General features: G+C 40.0%; 1 protein-coding gene across 1 annotated transcript in view; it reads left to right on the top strand.

The window, feature by feature from the left end:
- The window catches only part of adamts18 (ADAM metallopeptidase with thrombospondin type 1 motif, 18), a 63,994-nt gene extending 45,444 nt beyond the window's left edge, over positions 1 to 18,550 (top strand). Inside the window, exons 17-23 of the mRNA XM_034299852.2 lie at positions 5,276 to 5,396; positions 6,369 to 6,495; positions 12,233 to 12,437; positions 12,833 to 13,027; positions 13,844 to 14,089; positions 14,491 to 14,656; positions 15,727 to 18,550. Coding sequence (XP_034155743.2) covers positions 5,276 to 5,396; positions 6,369 to 6,495; positions 12,233 to 12,437; positions 12,833 to 13,027; positions 13,844 to 14,089; positions 14,491 to 14,656; positions 15,727 to 15,845 — 1,179 coding nt within the window. The 3' untranslated portion in view covers positions 15,846 to 18,550. The remainder of the gene's footprint in view (positions 1 to 5,275; positions 5,397 to 6,368; positions 6,496 to 12,232; positions 12,438 to 12,832; positions 13,028 to 13,843; positions 14,090 to 14,490; positions 14,657 to 15,726) is intronic.
- Positions 18,551 to 18,952: the final 402 nt, after the last annotated feature.

Raw genomic sequence — 18,952 nt, 5'->3', positions numbered from 1 at the left:
ATGGCCAAACTGAACTAAACAGTCCTACTAGACTTACAAAGATTTTTGCTGATTTTCTTCATACTCGTGCGTATTTTGATAAATCCAAACCAAGTGCATTCACAGCACAGCTGATTTCCCTTTAGCCACGCCCATAGAACTCCATAAAAGGCAAAAAGCTCACACAGAGCTGAAAAACGACAAAATAACAGCAGCTCTGACAGTAGTGCAGCTGCAAATCACAGGTTTATATTAATGCGCTCGTTCTAAAGCGTGATCGTTTCTATAGTAACAGCTCATTCACAGGGACGTGTATGACGCACGCTCTACATAAACGGAAAAAATAGATGTTATGGCGAAGTTTTCTGTAAAGAGCAATGTGTTTAACATTTATGGAAGGAGTCTCCAATTCTGTGCAGTTTCTCTGTGATTTTTTTTGTCTTATTAAATTCAAGAGAGAGAAAAAAAGAGAGGGAACGACTGTTCATAGCTGCTATAACGTACGTGAGAACAGGAACTAACTTGATTTGCGGCTATTCCATAACGTCAAATGTAACAATAAACGGATAATAAAAATAATTGTAATCCTTGGCTGTGGTATAAGAAGAGCAGAACACTTCAGGATGTGCTGTTATAGGAAAATTAAAGTAACTCCACCAGTGTATATAATTGATCACACCACCCGTCTGATTATTTTCCTGTAACAGCACAACACGGAGAGTTTTATTCCTTACGTATATCCTTTATAATGAGCATGTTATCTTTATAGGAGAGCGCAAAGCTACCAAAACCTGGGCACAGACTTATTAATTTGAGAGCATGGGAGCAGGAATAAAGTAAACCTTGCACACAGTCGGCAGTGAAGTAAAACATCTGTAAGGACAGGAGGATAAACATGGACGTGGTGCTGAGGTTCTGAAATGGTTCAGTCCAGACAAAACATTCATTTTGGTTTTGAGCTTCTTGTGGTCGAGTAGAGCGGGGTCACTCGAGTGCAACGTGGTAGACTGGCATCTCGTCCAGCGCAGACACACGGCCTCGTTCTTCTCACGACTGCGCGTGTCACGTGAGTGGTTTTTTTCCTTCCACAGTGTAAAAGGAGTGTGAGCATTTGGGGAAAATAAAATCTATTTCATTTAACTCCATAGTTCTGTAATCTAATCTACACTTCTATAATGTCTGATTAAGATCCAGGTCATTTTTTTAAAAGCTTCTAACATTTGTAACATCTCACCTGTCTGAGAATCACCTCTAGAGCCCATACAGGCACCACACACACACACACACACACACACACACACACACACACACACACACACACTTCTATCTTCCCACTCTGTATGTAAAACCTTGTTGCTGAATTTGATCCCGGTTCAGCTTTAGCGTGAGGCTAAGCCGCTAATCTGACGGTGCCTGCTCGGCCAGACTGAAGAGTGTTATTGTGTGTTTTGTGAGCGAGCTCGGAGGTAATCTGACAGCCGCTTCCTGTTAAACGTGAACACACTCCGAGTTCAGAGGGTGCGAGTCGAAACGGGGGAGGTGTGTAGACTTAATCTCTACTTTTTGTTCGTCTTAGCGGCGATTGTTCAGCTTTGAGAATGCTAGCTGTCTAATCATTTGTAATACAATTGAGAAATTTCTTTAAAAATGATCCTTTAAACGTGCATTATGGGTGTTTTGCATCGTCTAAGCTACCCACCTGCTGCAGTGCATTGTGGGGATTTCTGAAGTGCACTGGATATTCTTCAGAATGCCTACAGACGTGATTATAAACTACTACAGGGACGGGAACAGATTTCCGGACAGACGGCAATCCGGAATTATGTCTGTAGTGATTTGGATTGGTTCACACGGGATGGGCATGTCACAAAATGGGCGTGTCTTTATGATGTACGTGTGCTCGTGACACTAAACATTCCACGTGTACTACACCACGTACTTGATTATAAGCGCTTGTTGTAGTGTTTGATTGTTAGGAGGTCACATGACCATTGCATGTATATAGACTCAGTTACATGTGCTAGGAAATAAATAACTTACGTAGATTAATAAATTACGTAAAATTTCCGGAACTGTCACTTCTCTGACACGCTCTTTTGAACGTCGTGTATCTTTTCCTTCTGATGAGTTTTAAACTCGGTTTTGGTTGTTTTGATTTCAGCGGGAAACGACAGAAAAGAGTGAGCACTTCCAGGAGTGAAGAAAAAGTGCGAAACCTCTTTTCCCACAGAATATAACGCAATTTATACCGATATATTACCCAGGGTTTTATATACACTGCTTATTTTATAGAAAGTGAAATACGGCGTAATCTTTCCGGGCATGAGCACACACGGTGTGTAAAAAATTACTGACATGACAGATTCTGACTAAATCCCAGAGCTCTGGTAATAATGACATTATACACCACCACATGACAAACTAATCCAGTCCAAATAGGGCTTAAGATACTAAAACTACCTATCTAGTGCACTACATAGTGAACAGGGTGGAGTTTCAGACATACAGCCCTGTGGTTTGGGACGAAACCTGGACTCGGTCCAGACGTTAAAACTGAACTGAACCGATGAACTCATCATTTATTTCTACCGTGTGTCCCAAAAGTCTCCATACAGAGCGGAAATGAAGACTTTTTAGCAAAATGTAACTTTATTTACAAAACCTCCTCTACGTGATTTCTTTGTAAACACACACAGAGTCTCTCACACTCATGATGAACTTGTGTTCACACATCTGCTGTTGTGTAACTGCATGTTCATCGCAACCTTGCGACAGCTTTCCGATCCAGGCATGATTTCAGTACATTCTTCTTTTATTAAAGACATTCTGAAAGGCTATCTGAAAAAAAATATAATATAAACTAAGTATGAAAACTTTTGGAAGACATTTTGTTAAAAAGTATTAATTTCCCCTCTGTATGGAGACTTTTGGGACACACTGTAGTCTAAATGTAGGCTAAGTTCAAATTCAAAACATTATATTTATTAAGATTAATTTTAACTAAAAGGAACAAACGATGTTTTATATATTTTTTTTTTATTTCCAGCTCAGGGAAATTTAAGAAAGGGAATAAATAAATAAATAAATAAATAAATAAATAAATAAAATGGCTGACTTTACCCGTAAAAATCGATGTTAAAGTTCACTTCAAATGGCTGATTCTTAAAAAGTCCCTTCAGGATGAACCACAGTCTCACTTTTTCATAACACTGTGTGTGGTGCTCTTACAGGCAACTAATCAACGACGGGGTGTTGTGATGATGCAGAGTTACTGTGACCACAGCAGCACTGATTAATTTCCAACAACAGCACGTCCCAAAGTGTTTTATTCCTCTTATATCACAACAATTCGCCTATTACAATGTTTTATCTATTAAATAATGACATTTCATACTTTATATGTTTATAGTTTACATTTAATGTTGTGGAACATCAGAAAACAAGTTACTTCCTGTTCTCACTTACGTTACAGCAGCTACAAACAGTCGTTCCCTCACCAGCCTCTCTTTACTCTCTCTCTAAGTTAATAAGACAAAAAAACCCGCAGCTTTTCCTGTTACTGAGAAACCGCAAAGAAGCGTAAACTCCTCTGTCCTGAAGACTTCAAGTTCCAGCTTTACCTCTGACTGTTACAAAGCGCTGACACTGGAGACTCCTTCCATAAATGTTAAATAAATAATATTTACAATAATTGTTGAACATATGCTGTACACGTCCCTGTGAATGAGCTGTTACTATAGAAACGATAACGAATCAGAACAAGGGAATTAATATAAACCTGCGATCTGCAGCTGCACTTTCGAGTGTCCCTCTATTCGCTCTGTACAGTTTATTATTCGCGACCGCGCTGTCATTGCGTTCCCTTCAGGCTAAAGGTTGCCAGATTGTACAAGGGAAAAAAAACCCCAAACATTAAGAATAGAACAAAGCCCCTGTTCTTTCCGGACTTTTCCACTCCATTTGAGCCAAAACCTCGGGCAGTCTGCCGTGACCCTGGCTCAGGTCTAGTGGACTTCCTCCTCGGTTCTGTCCCAAATCCGAGTCAGTGAGGGGTTTTGGAGGACCACCCACCTGATCCGCAGGACAGGGGACAGACGATAAAAACGTCAGTGTGGCTGACTCTCACTCAGGCGTCTTCCCACGTCTGAACCCAGCTGACCTCCGTGTGCAGGAACACTGAGCGATTTTCTAAAAGTGAAACACAGAAATTTGGAAATGAAGCAGCTGTTGTGTGTGAACGGGATTTTCACACAAAATCAATACATGTTCTGTTGATGCTACTCTGATTTTATGCCTCGCCACAATTCGTTTTCTTTACACATAAAGGGGCGGGGCTAATAGTGAGTTAAGCTTGCATAAAAACTCCACCCTACCCAATCACCTCGTGAGCGAAAGCTAACCTAGCCAATCAAAGCTAATCTGGAGTATGAAAGATAACTTAGAAAGCTAATCTAAAGTGGGAAAGCTAGTCAAAAGCTAACATAGTGAAAGACTAAAAAGCTAACCTAGCGAGAATGAAAATTAACCCAGTGAGTGAAAAATATCCTAAAGAAAGAAACCTAACTTAGTAAGAGAAAGGTGACCCAGGGAGCGAAAGCTAATCTAGCATGAGTAAAAAACCTTCCTAGTGAGTAAAATGTAAACTGGAGAGAGCAACTGAAAGCTATCTGAGAGTAAAAAAACTAACCTAGCAAGACTTTTTTTTTTCTCTTGTAGCTAACCTTGTGAGTCAGCTAACCAATGAGTGAGTGAAAGCTAACCTAACAAGTCAAAGCTAAAAAAAAGCTAAAGCAAAAGAAAAAGCTAAACTAGCAAGAGCAAAATGTTAATATAGCAAGAATGAAAAAGTGAAGGTTTACCTGTGAGTCTTAGCTAACTAGTGAGTGCGTGAAAGCTAACCTAGCAAATAAAAAGCTAACCTAGTGAGTGAAAACTAACCTAGCAAATAAAAAGCTAACCTAGTGAGTGAAAGCTAACCTAGCAAATAAAAAGCTAACCTAGTGAGTGAAAGCTAACCTAGCAAATAAAAAGCTAACCTAGCAAATAAAAAGCTAACCTAGTGAGTGAAAACTAACCTAGCAAATAAAAAGCTAACCTAGTGAGTGAAACCTAGCGTTGCTGCTCTGTAACTGTGTCCTTGAGTAGCATCAACAGGAGGAGTCTCAGACGTCACTCAATCATGCAGCTCATTTGAATATTAGGCCACACCCATTAGGACATTCTAATCTTCAGTGTTCAATGTTTTTACTGAATCTGTGTGTGTGTGTGTGTGTGTGTGTGTGTGTGTTTCTCAAAGATCCTCGTCCAGGGTAAAAACCCAGGAGTGCTGTGGGAATACACACTTCCTCTACAAGAGAAAAAACACACCTACACGTGGAGAGTGATCCGATCGGACTGCTCCGCCTCATGTGCAGGAGGTGAGTGTGTGTGTGTGTTTCTCAAAGATCCTTGTACAGGGTGTGTGTGTGTGTGTGTGTGTGTGTGTCACAATGAAAGGTTGCTTGTGTGCATGTACATGAGGGTTGTGGGGGTTGTGGAAGGGGCGGGTGAGTTTGTGTGTGTGTGTGTATGAATGGAAAGTGAATGGTGTGTGTGCATGTGTGTGTGAATGGAAATTGAATGGTGTGTGTGTGTGTGTGTGTGTGCGTGTGAGAGAGAGAGAGAGAGTTTTGCCCAGATGGATCAAAAGCACCTTTGTGAGCAGGACAAATGCAGCCCGTCCTCCTGTCCAACTTCACCACCACACACATGTTCATTATCTCAAGAGTGTGTGTGCGCGTGTGTGTGTATGTGTGTGTGTGTGTTTTATATATACATTTTCCTGATGTAGTCAGTTAAGAGTCTTAGTAGAATTGCTGAATTAGGGTCCTAGTTCCTGAAAAGTGAGAAAAGTGTCTAAAAGTTCTCACTTTCCTGAAACGGTACTGCTGGTGGAAATGCATCCAGCGTCCCCGAGTTCCAGAAAATGCTCTGATAGAAACACTGGATCTTCCTGGTGGAAATGTACACACCCAAGTTCCTGAATCAGGTTCTTTAGTGGAAACATGGCTACAATTCCAAACTTTCTAAAAATGTTCCTCTGGTAGTAACAGGCCTAAAGCACCTGAGTTCCAGAAAGTTCCATCTGAAGTTCCAGAGTTACTTAAAGGGTCTATCTGGTGGAAACACGCACAAATGTCCTGAGTTCCTTAATAGGTTATGATGGAAAACTTCCCAGAGTTCCTCAAAACGTTCCACAGCTGGAAATGGTGTGAAATCCTCAGGTGGAAACAATCCCAAAGTGTGTGGATGCAAATTCTCTGAAACTAACTGATACTAAAAGTGGTAATTAAATATAATAGTATTTAAGTGATTTGGTGTGTGTGTGTGTGTGTGTGTGTGTGTTTCAGGTCGCGTGTCGGTGAAGGCCGTGTGTGTGCAGGATGAACAGGTTCAGGTGAACTCCTCACTGTGTGACTCTCACAGCAGACCTGCGCTGGCGTCTCAGCTCTGTAACACACAGCCGTGTCCGGCCAGGTAACACACCACGTCTTTATTTACAAACAGTCTGTGTGTGTGTGTGTGTGTGTGTGTGTGTGTGTCTTTCCGTCCAATCTGTCTGTGTCTGTTTTGGTCTGTCTTGCCGTTCATTTGTGTGTCTGTACATCTGTGTGTGTGTCTGTCTGTCTATCCGTCCATCTCTGCTGTTCTCTGCTCCTCTTTCCTTTCTCTCCCTTTCCTAACTTTTTCCATTTCTCATCTCACTTCCTCCTCTCTCTCTTCCTGTGCTCTCCTTTCCTCCTCTCTCTCTTCCTGTGCTCTCATTTCCTGCTCTCTCTCTTCATGTTCCTCTCTTCTTGTCTTCTTTACATCCTTCTCATTTCCTTTCTTTCCCTCTTTTTCTCCTCTCTCCTATATTCCACTTCTCTTTCTCTCCTTCTTTCTTTTGTCTAATTTCTAACTGACTTTTATTTCTCCTTTTCTTTTTTCTCTCTCTTCTCTAGCGTATGTTCCTTGCGTCGTTTCCTTGCGTCTCTCCACCACTCAGGTTTCCAGCTCTTCCTCATCATTGTCTCATGTTCTCTTCCTTCTTCTTTTTTCCCCATCCATCTTCTCCTCTTCTTCCATCATTCTTTCTCTCCTCACTTCTTGTCTTTTATCCTTCTCCTTTAATTTCTCCTCCTCCTCAGCTCCCATCGTCTCCTGCTCTGTGTGGTTCTTCAGATGCCCCTCTTGGGGAACCCTTAAAGGTTCTCCGTCTCTCTATCACAGGAACCTAAGAACTATAGAATGAACCTTTTGAAGAACCTTTTTTCTAAGCATGTAGAACTCCTTCCCTCTCCATCTTTCCTCTTTTTTTCTCCAAAGTAAACAGGATTAGTGTAAGTTCTAGACGAGCCCAGTTTGCTTTGCCAATCCCAAACCAAATTCTCTCCCCCTCTCCCACTCTCTCTCTCTCTCTCTCTCTCTCTCACACACACACACACACACACACACACACACACACACACACACACACACACAGTGTTAGCCTTCCTCCAGCCTACAAATGGATAGAAATAGAAAGTGAAGAATACAGTTCCAGTAGGAATAGAAAACCTTTCCCATAATTCCAAAGAATTTATGATTTAAAGTGCTGTTAGTCCACGAGAACTGAAGTCGAGTAGTCACTGTATTACAACGTTTATGTCATTACACCCTGGGGCATTGTCTTTTGGAGAGATGACACAAAGATTAACCTGTACCAGAATGATAAGGGGAGGAGGAGAGTGTGGAGAATAAAAGAACGCAATTCAAAGCACTGTGTTATCTGTGAAACATGGTGGTGGTAGTGCATGGCTTAGAAGTGAATCTGTCCTATTTGTCGATACGACAGCAATGAGTGGCAGCTACAGGCGGTAAAAGTAGTCAAATTCTTTGCTCCTGTAAAAGTGCAATGACTAAATATTTATCTAAATAAATAATCTGGTGAAAGTTGAAGCTTCTTCGCTGAAGTTAAAGTAGAGAAGTGCAAACTCTTAAATTTACTTAAAGATTGAAAGTAAAAGTGGAATAAACATTCACAAAAGAAAAAGATATCACACGCTGGTTTTAGTTCCTGATGATAAATTAGTCTTTAAAAAAAACAAGGAAAACATTATAAATAACTAACAACAGCTTTATTCCTAATCTTTCAAATGTTTGGTAGAATGATCATAACTCTGATATTACAAACTAGCTAAATGCTCAATACTCAATAAATACAACGTGTTCATAGCAGCAGATAGATTACAGTGATGGGAATTAGTAGGGCTGTAGGATGTGAGTCCCATCTCAGAATGTTTTCTGTGTTGACTTGGAATTGTCTAGGTCTTGGAGACACAGACACACACACACACACACACACACAAATATATATACAGTACTGTGCAGAAGTCTTAGGCACATGCAAAGAAATGCTGTAGAGCAAAGATGCCTTCAAAAATAATGAAATTCAATGTTTCTACATTTAAAAAAATCCTATAAAGAGCAGTAAACAGTAATAAATGAAACAAAGTCAGTATTTAATGTGACGATCCTTCGCTTTAAATAAATAAAGCAGTATCTGAGGTGCAGTGTGTGCAGTTTTATAAGGAAATGAACTGTAAGTGTTGCAGAACTGAGCATCTTGCAGAAGCAGCCACAGTTCTTCTGGAGACTTTGACTGTCGACTCGCTTCTTATTTCTGCAGCGAAACCCAGCAGCCTTCATTATGTTTTTATCTGAAAAGTGTCTCTTATGGAATCTGCTGCTTTCTTTACTGACATACAAACATTTTTCTGTAACATTTCATTTTGTGCTGGAAAACTAATGTTTGGAATTTTTCATTACTGATGTGATAATGTAGAAGTCATAAAATAAAAAATTTATAACAAAGTTTATACTAAAAAAAAAATAGGGTGCCAAGACCTAAAATAGAGCCTTGAGGTAAGCCCATGGTATCAGCAGCTAAAAAGAAAGAGAAATTTCTAACAGTAATTGAAAAGACATTTTCAATTAATGTTAATTCATTAAAATTTCAATGTCAATTTAATTTATTTAATTCACAATTAATTAAATTAATTATATTTATTAATTTATTCATCACATTGTACTCTGTTGTAAAGCTGCTTTACAACTGACTTGAATTAAACACAACTGACTTGAATTGATTGTCCAAAAATTTCCTCCCTAATGGTTAAATGGATATTTCAAATTAAATTATTACTTTAAATGCACTTAAATGCCATTTTTCAGAGTTGTATTTTATATATAGCATTTAATTTGTTGTAGCTTCTAGTCTAGTCATTTTACAAATTGGTGGGAAATGAAGAAAAGTTTCAGTTCCTTGTTATTAAAGTGGAGAAATGGTTTTGGATTTCAGAGCCAACAACAAAAACTGTCACTGTCCATATCACTTACAAGCTGAACTATAGTCATACTAGCCATTTTATAACCATTCTGTCTTGCGTATATGATGCGTTGTGACATTACAAATCCTCTCGAATGTACATCATCAGTAGAAAGATGAACCCGAATGGCCTGCAGAGGTTTGGTAGCCCTTCAAATGCTCTTAAACTTACAACTGGTTCCAAACCACAAACCATTCCCCAGCACGCACTAAAAATTCACCCTTCATCCCACTGGGTGACCAGCAGCAGCTTGGATTTCATCTGACCGGTGGAAATTGCTCGGCGAGCATGCCCGAGTGCATTATTTTGGGCCGATGCTGTAGCCGTGCCAGCGGGGAGGAATGGGTACTGAAGAATGCGCACGCAGTCCGCGATCCGTCAATGTCAACTCAAACATGCTTTCAGTTTAATTGCATGCCTCGAAATATGCGAGTTATTGGAAGGTTCCAGAAATATTACAGTAAGATTACAGCAGAAGTCCAAAGCGGTTTGCTGAGAGGCAGACACAATGTCGTTTATGTGGCGAGAAGAGATTAGGGCAGGGAAAAAAAAAAAAAGAGGATAAGTGGTGCAATGGCTTCTGTTTCTTTCCCCCGATGCAAATTGCAGTTTAGCTGCTCCTCCTTTGGAAGGAAATGAAAGCCCTTTTTAAAGACGTTGTGTGAAGCGGTCTGGTCTGATAGAGCTCAACCCGAGTCCTCGCCCCGTTCTTCTGGTGGACGATGCGGTTTGCTCTAATCTCCCCACGTTCAGGGAACTCGGATCTATTTTAAAGCTTTCTTTCATCAATACCCAAGAGACTCACAGATACCAGAATGCTAAAGTTATCTTAGATTAGAAACTCTGTGATGGACGAACATGTCTGGGGTTTTGTCTAGACTAGTATAGGGTGGATCAGGATGTTTAAAAAATCCTTATCAATGAAGAGGTCATATTCTGAATTGGAAAGGTTCTAGCAGTTCTAGTACTGTGGAGCCAGACCACGTGATGCCTTGAAAAATGAACAAATTTGATATTTAACAGGAAACTGATGTACAGATGAAATGAGGGTGAGATTGTCTTTAACAGGAGCCATCATTACAACAAGACATAAGACCAGATTTTTGTCAAAGGTGGATAAGGTTGCAAAGAGAGGCCCCATGAAGGACCAAGTATAATTACACTTGTCTTTTTCCCATTTACATAAAGAAGCGTTTTTTTGCTGCTATTTAGGTCATTTTCAGGTTTCAGTGGAAGATACAGCTAGACATAATATTTGGTAGGAAATTTGATACTTCAGTAAAATTATACCCAATGAAACCATAAAAAAAAAAGAAAATTTAATTGGGCCTAAAGTTGAACTTTGAGGTACCCTGTGTATATAATAGAAGCTGTAGATGAAGGGAAGAGAAAATATTTTACTTTTTAGATGTCAAACAGACATAAACAGACTTTGTCCACGATATCCACTTCAACATAAAAACGATTTAAAAAGATATCACGGTTCATTGTGTTGAAAAGGTTAAATAGTGCAGTTAGGGTGAAATAACTCAGTCAATTTAAGAACATGTGTATTTTGCTTATGCAACATGGAACATGATCTAATTAAAATCTGGCCAGATTTATACGGCGAATAGCACAAAAGAAAAGTGTTCACCCTATCGCCAGGAGATTGGATCCTAACAACGCTATAGCTATTCATGACCGTGACTCAGAGAGCCATAATGGCCGTGCTTCCTGTGAGGAAGGAGTGGTGTAATGCTGCATTGCACTAGAGGTCGTAACTTTCCAAAACTCTGACCAGGAAAAAAACAAAAAAACACAATCCCTCAACTTGAAATTCCTACTTGGGACGATCTCCTCTGCTCCCAGAGTTCAGCAAGTGATGTCAAATAATCATGGCTGCTCACAGTATGAACAGTAAACACAGCAGCACTTCTTACCTTTTAATGAGTTACACTGTACATACATGTATTAGCTTTAGTTAAATCTGTAACACTGACTCTACAGCTCACTGTTCTCAGGAGGAAATATACGAAAGACGAACATGCAGGTGTCTACATTTTTTCTCCCGATTTTGTACGGAGGTCAAAAATGATATAATTCCGAGCTCCAGCATCCTGCTTCCGAGGCAAGTGGAATGCAGCATTACTGTCTCCCGTCCAGTTAAGCAGAGCGACGCTAACCAATCGTGAGGGCAGTTAGCATGTTTCATGATGGAGTAGTGGATGGGAGTTTGTGAAATGACCAAATTGGTAGAAAACGGGTTTGAAAAAACATTTTGTACAGCAGCTACGTACTTGTGATGCAACCGTCATTCTGAAGGTTGAAGCTTGTTGCCATGGTGAGGCAGTAATGATGAAGGGGTCCTGCAATTATTGATTTAAACCCCATGAAATTTTGGAAAGTTGCAAATTCGAATCCTGAATCTCAAATATCGCCAAGGTGTCACCTTTGGACCCTTGAACAAGACCCTTAACCTTCATCTGCTCAGATTATGAGTGCTTTGAGTTAATGCGCAAATGAGTAAATGCACCTTCCGGTTGTAGGTTATTATTTGTCCATTAAGGAACTCATGAACGCATGAGCACATTTGAGTCGTCTCCTCTTAATACTAAATCTACACAAGTGTCAGGTTATGAAATTATCATTTCCTAAGAATGTCTCAGTTTAACACCTATCAAACAAACTCCTGAAAATGACAAAAAAAAAAGGACAAAAATGATTGTCTTGTTTTTCTTATATGAAATTCATATTTGAAATGCCTTGGATGTATTGAGAGTGTGTATTTTGTTTCTGTGCCTCTGATTGGTCTAACCTGTCTCTGTGTGTGTGTGTGTGTGTGTGTGTGTGTGTGTGTGTGTGTGTGTGTGTGTGTGTGTTAGCTGGTCGGTGGGTAAATGGAGTGCATGCAGTGTGTCGTGTGGAGAAGGCCAGCAAAGTCGCACCGTCCGCTGTCTCAGGAAGGTGATGTACCAAAAGGAAGAGTTAGCCCCGCCCTCGATGTGCCCTTCACCTGCCCCGGCTCACACACAGCCCTGCAACACACACTCCTGCCCTCCAGAGTGGGGTACTGGCTCCTGGTCACAGGTCAGTACACACACACACACACACACACACACACACACACACAAACAGCTACGGAACACTGAAATGTATAAATTAAGGGCTGTGGGGAAGGTGAGATCTTCTACTGCCCTCTGGTGGTGAAATGACAGAATCACAACATGACCCACATCATCTGCAGAGAAGTGTGACAATACTATAAATAATTGGCAATTTTATTATTATTATTATTATTATTATTATTATTTAATTCCCAGGAAACTTATGATATCAGACCTATAGTCATAGAAAATATTTATTTTTAAAAATAGTACCACAGAGATTATTATCATTTGGTCATTCTACTTTCTTTTCTGTGTGTCTGTGTGTGTGTGTGTGTGTGTGTGTGTGTGTGTGTGTGTGTGTGTGCGTGTGTGTAGTGCTCGAAGACATGTGGACGTGGTGTGAGGACACGGAGTGTGTTCTGCCACAGAGTTAATCACGTCTCTGGTGCGTTGGCTCTCCGAGACAGCTTGTGCGAGCTCCAGCTGAAGCCCAAAGCTCAGGAGAGCTGCGTGATGAGCCGCTGCCCTAAAAACGAGCGACTGCAGTGGATCACCACCGCCTGGGGAGAGGTACGCATACGGAATGATATGTCGTACTTTTTATCCGTTTATAGTTACATTTAATGTCCTTGAAACAAGTTAGTTCCTGTTTTCATTTGTTATAAACAGCTGTTCCTTCACCAGCCTCTCTTTCGCCTCTCTCTTACCGAGAAACCACAAAGTATAAACTCCTGATCTGAAGATGACAGAAAACTTAAAGTTACAGCTTTATCTCTGACTGGCACTGGAGACTCCTTCCATAAATGATTGATAAGCATCTATGGTAGCTGAGACGCTACAGTGTCTGAGCTGCATTACTGGAATATTTAGTGCACATGATACTTAGGAGGCGATCTGTAACCGTTTAGTTGCCATTTTGTCATTTTCAGTTCCCTGTGAGCTTTTCGCCTTTTATGGAGTTTTGTGGGCGTGGCTAAAAGTAAATCATCTGAATGCACTTGGTAATTTATGGGTGTCTATATAAAAGAAAAACAGCTTTACTGAAAATGTTGTGAATATGATGGGAGCTCAGATTTGTCACAAATTTATTTACAAAAACTTTTAGTAAATGATTGATACACAAGGTTAAAAGTTATAGAAGTGTATTAAAGCTTGTAAAACTGAAAAAAGTTGCAGGAATATTTATTGTAAATGTTTTAACACATACTAGAAAAAAAAGAACCGTTAAAAAAAGCTAAATTAAGTTGTTCGCTTGATCGCAGTACTCAATCTTTACAAGCAGCTCGTACACTTACGAAGTGTAACTGCATTATAAATAATGACATAAATATTAAAATTAGAGATGAAAAAGTGACCGCGTCTTTCTGTACCGTCTTCCCGCCTCAGTGCTCCGTTTCCTGCGGAGGAGGTGTGAGGAATCGAGAGCTGCGCTGTGCAGAGAGAGACTCTAATGGAGGTTTTACAGAATTCCCCATCAGGAGGTGTAGAAATCTCCGGAAACCCCACACCGACCTCCAGCAGGCCTGTAATAAAGCACAGTGTCCTGCCCTGCAGCCTCATGTCCCTCCGCCCGGCCTGGGGAGAGAGAGCGGTGCCATGGCACTCGGCTGGTACTCATCACCATGGCAACAGGTACAAAACTCCATCCTGTTCTGTGTTCGTATTTATGTCACTGTACATTTCCATCCGACAGCTTTATAAATGTTATTGTGGATTCACATCATGTCGGAATTAAAGCAATTACAGTAATGATAATTCATTCTTTCAACATAGGATACATTCACCATTCAATTGGGTAAAGTTGTGAGAACGCTGTTGCTAGGTAACTGGGAAACATGGACGCTGAGCAAAAAGTAGCTAGTGGCTGAGGAGAACAAATTTAGCGAGGTAGTACGTAGCTGTTGAGCTGTTGAGTAGAAAGAAGACAAAAATGTTGGGAAGATCAACAATAAAAGGAACAGTTTAATAAGTCTGGTTGATGTCCATGTCTCTGTGTGTGTGTGTGTGTGTGTGTGTGTGTGTGTGTGTGTTAGTGTACAGTGACGTGTGGAGGTGGCGTCCAGACGCGCAGTGTTCAGTGTCTCCGACATGGCCGACCCTCCTCCGGGTGTTTAACACACCACAGACCCATCAGCTCCAGAGCCTGTAACACACACTTCTGCCCTCCACCAGGACTGGCTCCAGGACCTGCTATTAAAGGTACACACACCTCGTTACCATGGTTTTCCACAACCAATCACTGATCACCACTGTTCCTGAATACCAATCACTGATCATTATTGTTCCTGAATACCAATCACTGATCATTATTGTTCCTGAATACCAATCACTGATCACCATTGTTCCTGACGGCCAATCACTGATCACCATTGATCCCAAGAAACCAATCACTGATCACCATTGTTCCTGACAGCCAATCACTGATCACCATTGTTCCTGACAGCCAATCACTGATCACCATTGTTCCTGACGGCCAATCACTGATCACCATTGATCCCAAGAAACCAATCACTGATCACCATTGTTCCCAAGAAACCAATCACTGATCACCAGTATTCCTGACAGCCAATCACTGATCACCAGTATTCCTGACAGCCAATCACTGATCACCATTGTTCCCAAATAGTTCCCAATGGTCAATCACTGATCAACATTATTCCCGACAGCCAATCACTAATCACCACTGTACCCAAGAAACCAATCACTCATCACCATTGTTCCTGATGACCAATCACAGTTTTTCTCAACTGATTGCCAGGACTTAATCTTCAAAGACACCTGCATATATATTTTTATACTGTTACAAAATATATGCATCTATGAATATGCATTATATGCAAATAGGAAATGCATTGTATTACGAACATAGCAAGCTAATTGCTAGTGAAAAGCACGTCTTCGTCACAGGTTGCCACGAGATGGATTTTGAGATTTGAGCAATATCATTTTTGTTAATAGTAGTAGAATAAAATAAAATATTACCATGGCAACCACAGTTTTGTTCATGACTACCACAAACCAGTTTTTTTTTTTTTTTTTTAATACAGGGTCCAGGATCCACTGGGATAAATGTTTCTGGGTGTCGTGCAAATTATTCAAGGATGATATCAAAAATGCTAGAGTAGTTACATCACGAATGTATGTAGCTCCGCCCCCAAGTACAGAAGGAAAGAAATGGGAATTTAGTGATAGGCTTTAATAAGTGTGTTCGGTTGGTGAGTTAATAATGCTAATAAAATAAGCTTTCTGTGTTTTCCTGTCGTTCGCAGGAGAGCAGTCGTGTGTTGATTACTTCACCTGGTGTCGCCTGGTTCCCCAACACGGCGTGTGTAACCACCGCTTCTACAGCGAGCAGTGCTGCAGGTCGTGCTCAATCAAGAAGCTATAGAGCCCAAGGACTTTCCCATGAGCACCCTCTCTGACTCAAACGACCCTACGGATACCCACAGGGCCCAAACTGGATTTGGGGGAGGAAAATAAAACATTTAAAGAAATGGACAAAAGAAAGCGAGAGGCATGGAGGCCTGGTTCTTCCTGAAGTACTTGACGGGCAAAACACTTTGGAGGAAAAAAAAACAACTCTGTGTTTTTGCTAAAACTGTGGTGAAGTTTTAAAGGGACCGAAATTGGGTTTAGAACTGGACACTCACTGCAGGACGTTACTCCTGTAAATGGACATTCCTGTATTATTATTTTTTTATTGTGATCATCAGAGTCGAAGCAAATGTTGCGTTCAGTTATATTTTATATTGTTTAAATTACTCACTTCCGGAGATGTTTATTTTTACACAAGGATGCACCGAGCTGATACCGACTGCGTTTCACATTTTTGTTCGATCTGGTCCGTAATTGTTTTGTAAAGCTCTATTTAATTGCGCTTATATAAAAAATATCAAATTTGACTAAAAGTTCAGAAAAATACAGGACGGAGCTTCGATTAAATCATAAACTATCCTTTCTTTTCATTCCTTCATCTTGATGTGCTGCCTAGCATTTAATACCGGTTTTAATCGCGTGCACAACGTTATAGTTTAGCAATGTTAGCTAAACAACCTAAATGCTAACATTAGTAACGAGTTAATTTCGCTAATTTTATTCAGGGGAACAATTTATTTCACTTGAAAGTCATCTGTTTTGCTAGAGAACTTCCAGACACAGCTAGACAGGTAATAACATTGTTAGATAATAAAATACACAGTATAAAAAGTTAGCCAAGCTAACCAGGTACCTAAACATTTATCTGCCTGACCAGTTAGCTGACATTAATGTTACTTGTCCAGAATCTGTAAAGTAAACTAATAAAGCAGCTGTAAAGCAGCTATTTTTACTAGCAAGCTAGCTAGCTTTCAGTAAACAACTTAATTGAATAGTTAAAATCAGTAGATGTGTTTGCTAGGAAACTATGTAACAGTAGGCCAAGTTTTATATTGTGTAATTATAAAGGCCATGATCACTAGCATGTTAGCTAACATGAGGTAAACTGTTTTTTTGAAACAAGGTCAGAAGAAAGCCAGGAAACATTAAGTAAGATATTGTGGTGATGTGATATGACTGATTTTACATTCGCAAAATTAGCTATGAGAGAAAAACAGCAAAAAGGAGTTGCCACGCACACACACACACACACACACACACACACACACACACACGTGTACACACACAGACTGACTTTGTACATTATTAAAGTGGAAGAAGGTCAGGATCAGCTTTGTATCGGGTTACATCTGAATCTCGAAGTTCTGATTAGCGAGCCTAAAGCCATCCTGAGTCTAATCCTACGTTCACACTTGCTAAGTGACAAATCCCTTGTGCCGCTTGTAGCTACTGCTGCTGTCGTCACTCGTGTGCATGGCCTTTTTCAGTTCTGATCAGAAACAGTAGTAGCTATATATAGCTTCTAAAGCTAACTTAGTAAAATTAAAATGATTTACATGTTACTTGCTCTAGCGTCGTTCTTGGAAAAGATTAGCAAAGCAAAGCTAACTCTACTAGCTACATAGACTCCCCAGAGACATCAACGATCTCTGCTTCTCCCTTTCAAGCTTTATTTTTCTTCGTTTTGTCTCTATACACATTTAATGAAGTGGTATATGACAGGATAAGATGAAACGATGGTTATAAGTTCTTCATCCATTTTTGTTCATCAAACAGTAAACGGGAATTAATTACAGGTAGGAACTAAAGTTCTGAGCAGAGAACTGAAGAAATGTCGGACCACATGCACCATAGGCTTGGTCTGAGCAATTATTCGAGGCAAATATCACTGGGATTTGTCACTTTACAGCATCATACAGAATTTGCATGGAATTGAATCTCAGTTTAAAACCCTTGAGCAGTGGCTTTGTCGCTCACTAGCGTGAACGCAGAGTTACAGCTTTACGATCAGTTCCTTTCTAAATGTTATAGTTTAAGGATTCCTGATGGTCGCTCTTTTAAATTATTTTGGATATCGTGTAACTGTGCACATCCACCTAAATCTTCCACCAAATCTGACATATTCACAGTATCCCCCATCAGCCATGTTGGAATTACAGCAATTACAGGAGTTTATCATTTTTCCTAGACGTTAAAGAGCAGTCAGAAAAGTAAACAAAAGTTAGTCTTAAACACACCAGATTGTCTCAATGGGAAAAATACAGATGCAGTTATGACCATTCATTATTTCAGAAATCTAAATGATGAAGTAAGAAGAGTCACCAAAATAATTACAATTCGAAATGTGAATTTTAGAAGATTATGGATGCTAATGAAATGGTTTTGAGTGTTAACTCTATCACCTCTGGGACGTGCTGTATGTCAGAAAACGCTATCATCAGCTTCAGATTATTTTCAACTCAATCCAGCTGGTTTATTTTTCACCGGTTTTGTGTTTTGGTGCTGTTTTCCGTTAGAACGTACTGTATTATATATATTTATATATATTTGTGTATATATTCACATTCACATCTTGATCAGTGGTGCAATCTCAACTCCTTCATCATAAAGTGCACAGTCTTTAAACGTTGTGTCTCATGAGTGTTTTTCCCTCCAATTTTCCCAAAATCACAATCAAGGAAAATATTCCTCACCTTACAAACAAATGCCCCAATGGTCCTCCTTCAAATCTACATCCTCATCACGATTAAAAAAAAAAGAGTAAATCCAGAAACTCTCCAGAAATCAGTACACAAAGATCTACACAGTGACCTCAGGAAAGAGAAATACACAGCATGTTGTAACAGGAAGCTGATGCGTTTGATTACAGACCTGGAATTCTGTGGAGATCGACCTCTAGTGGACGGGAGGAGCATTGCAGGGAGCTTCAATCGCTGTATAGAGTATCTGTAGATTAGATTAGATTAGATAAGATCAGCATCATATGTTGTGAAGGTTACAAAATGTTTGACACTTAAATACAAGAATCTAAAAATAAAAAGGAAATTGTTGTAACCTCTTGGCAGAGGCAGCCAGATCAGTCATGTAAAACCCCCTGGTAGTCCTCCAGCATCAGTAAGA

The sequence above is a fragment of the Pangasianodon hypophthalmus genome, chromosome 25, assembly GCF_027358585.1.
Source record: "Pangasianodon hypophthalmus isolate fPanHyp1 chromosome 25, fPanHyp1.pri, whole genome shotgun sequence".
Lineage (NCBI taxonomy): Eukaryota > Metazoa > Chordata > Actinopteri > Siluriformes > Pangasiidae > Pangasianodon > Pangasianodon hypophthalmus.
Note: the sequence above shows the minus strand (reverse complement) of the source record. Positions and strands in the feature narration are given on the sequence as shown.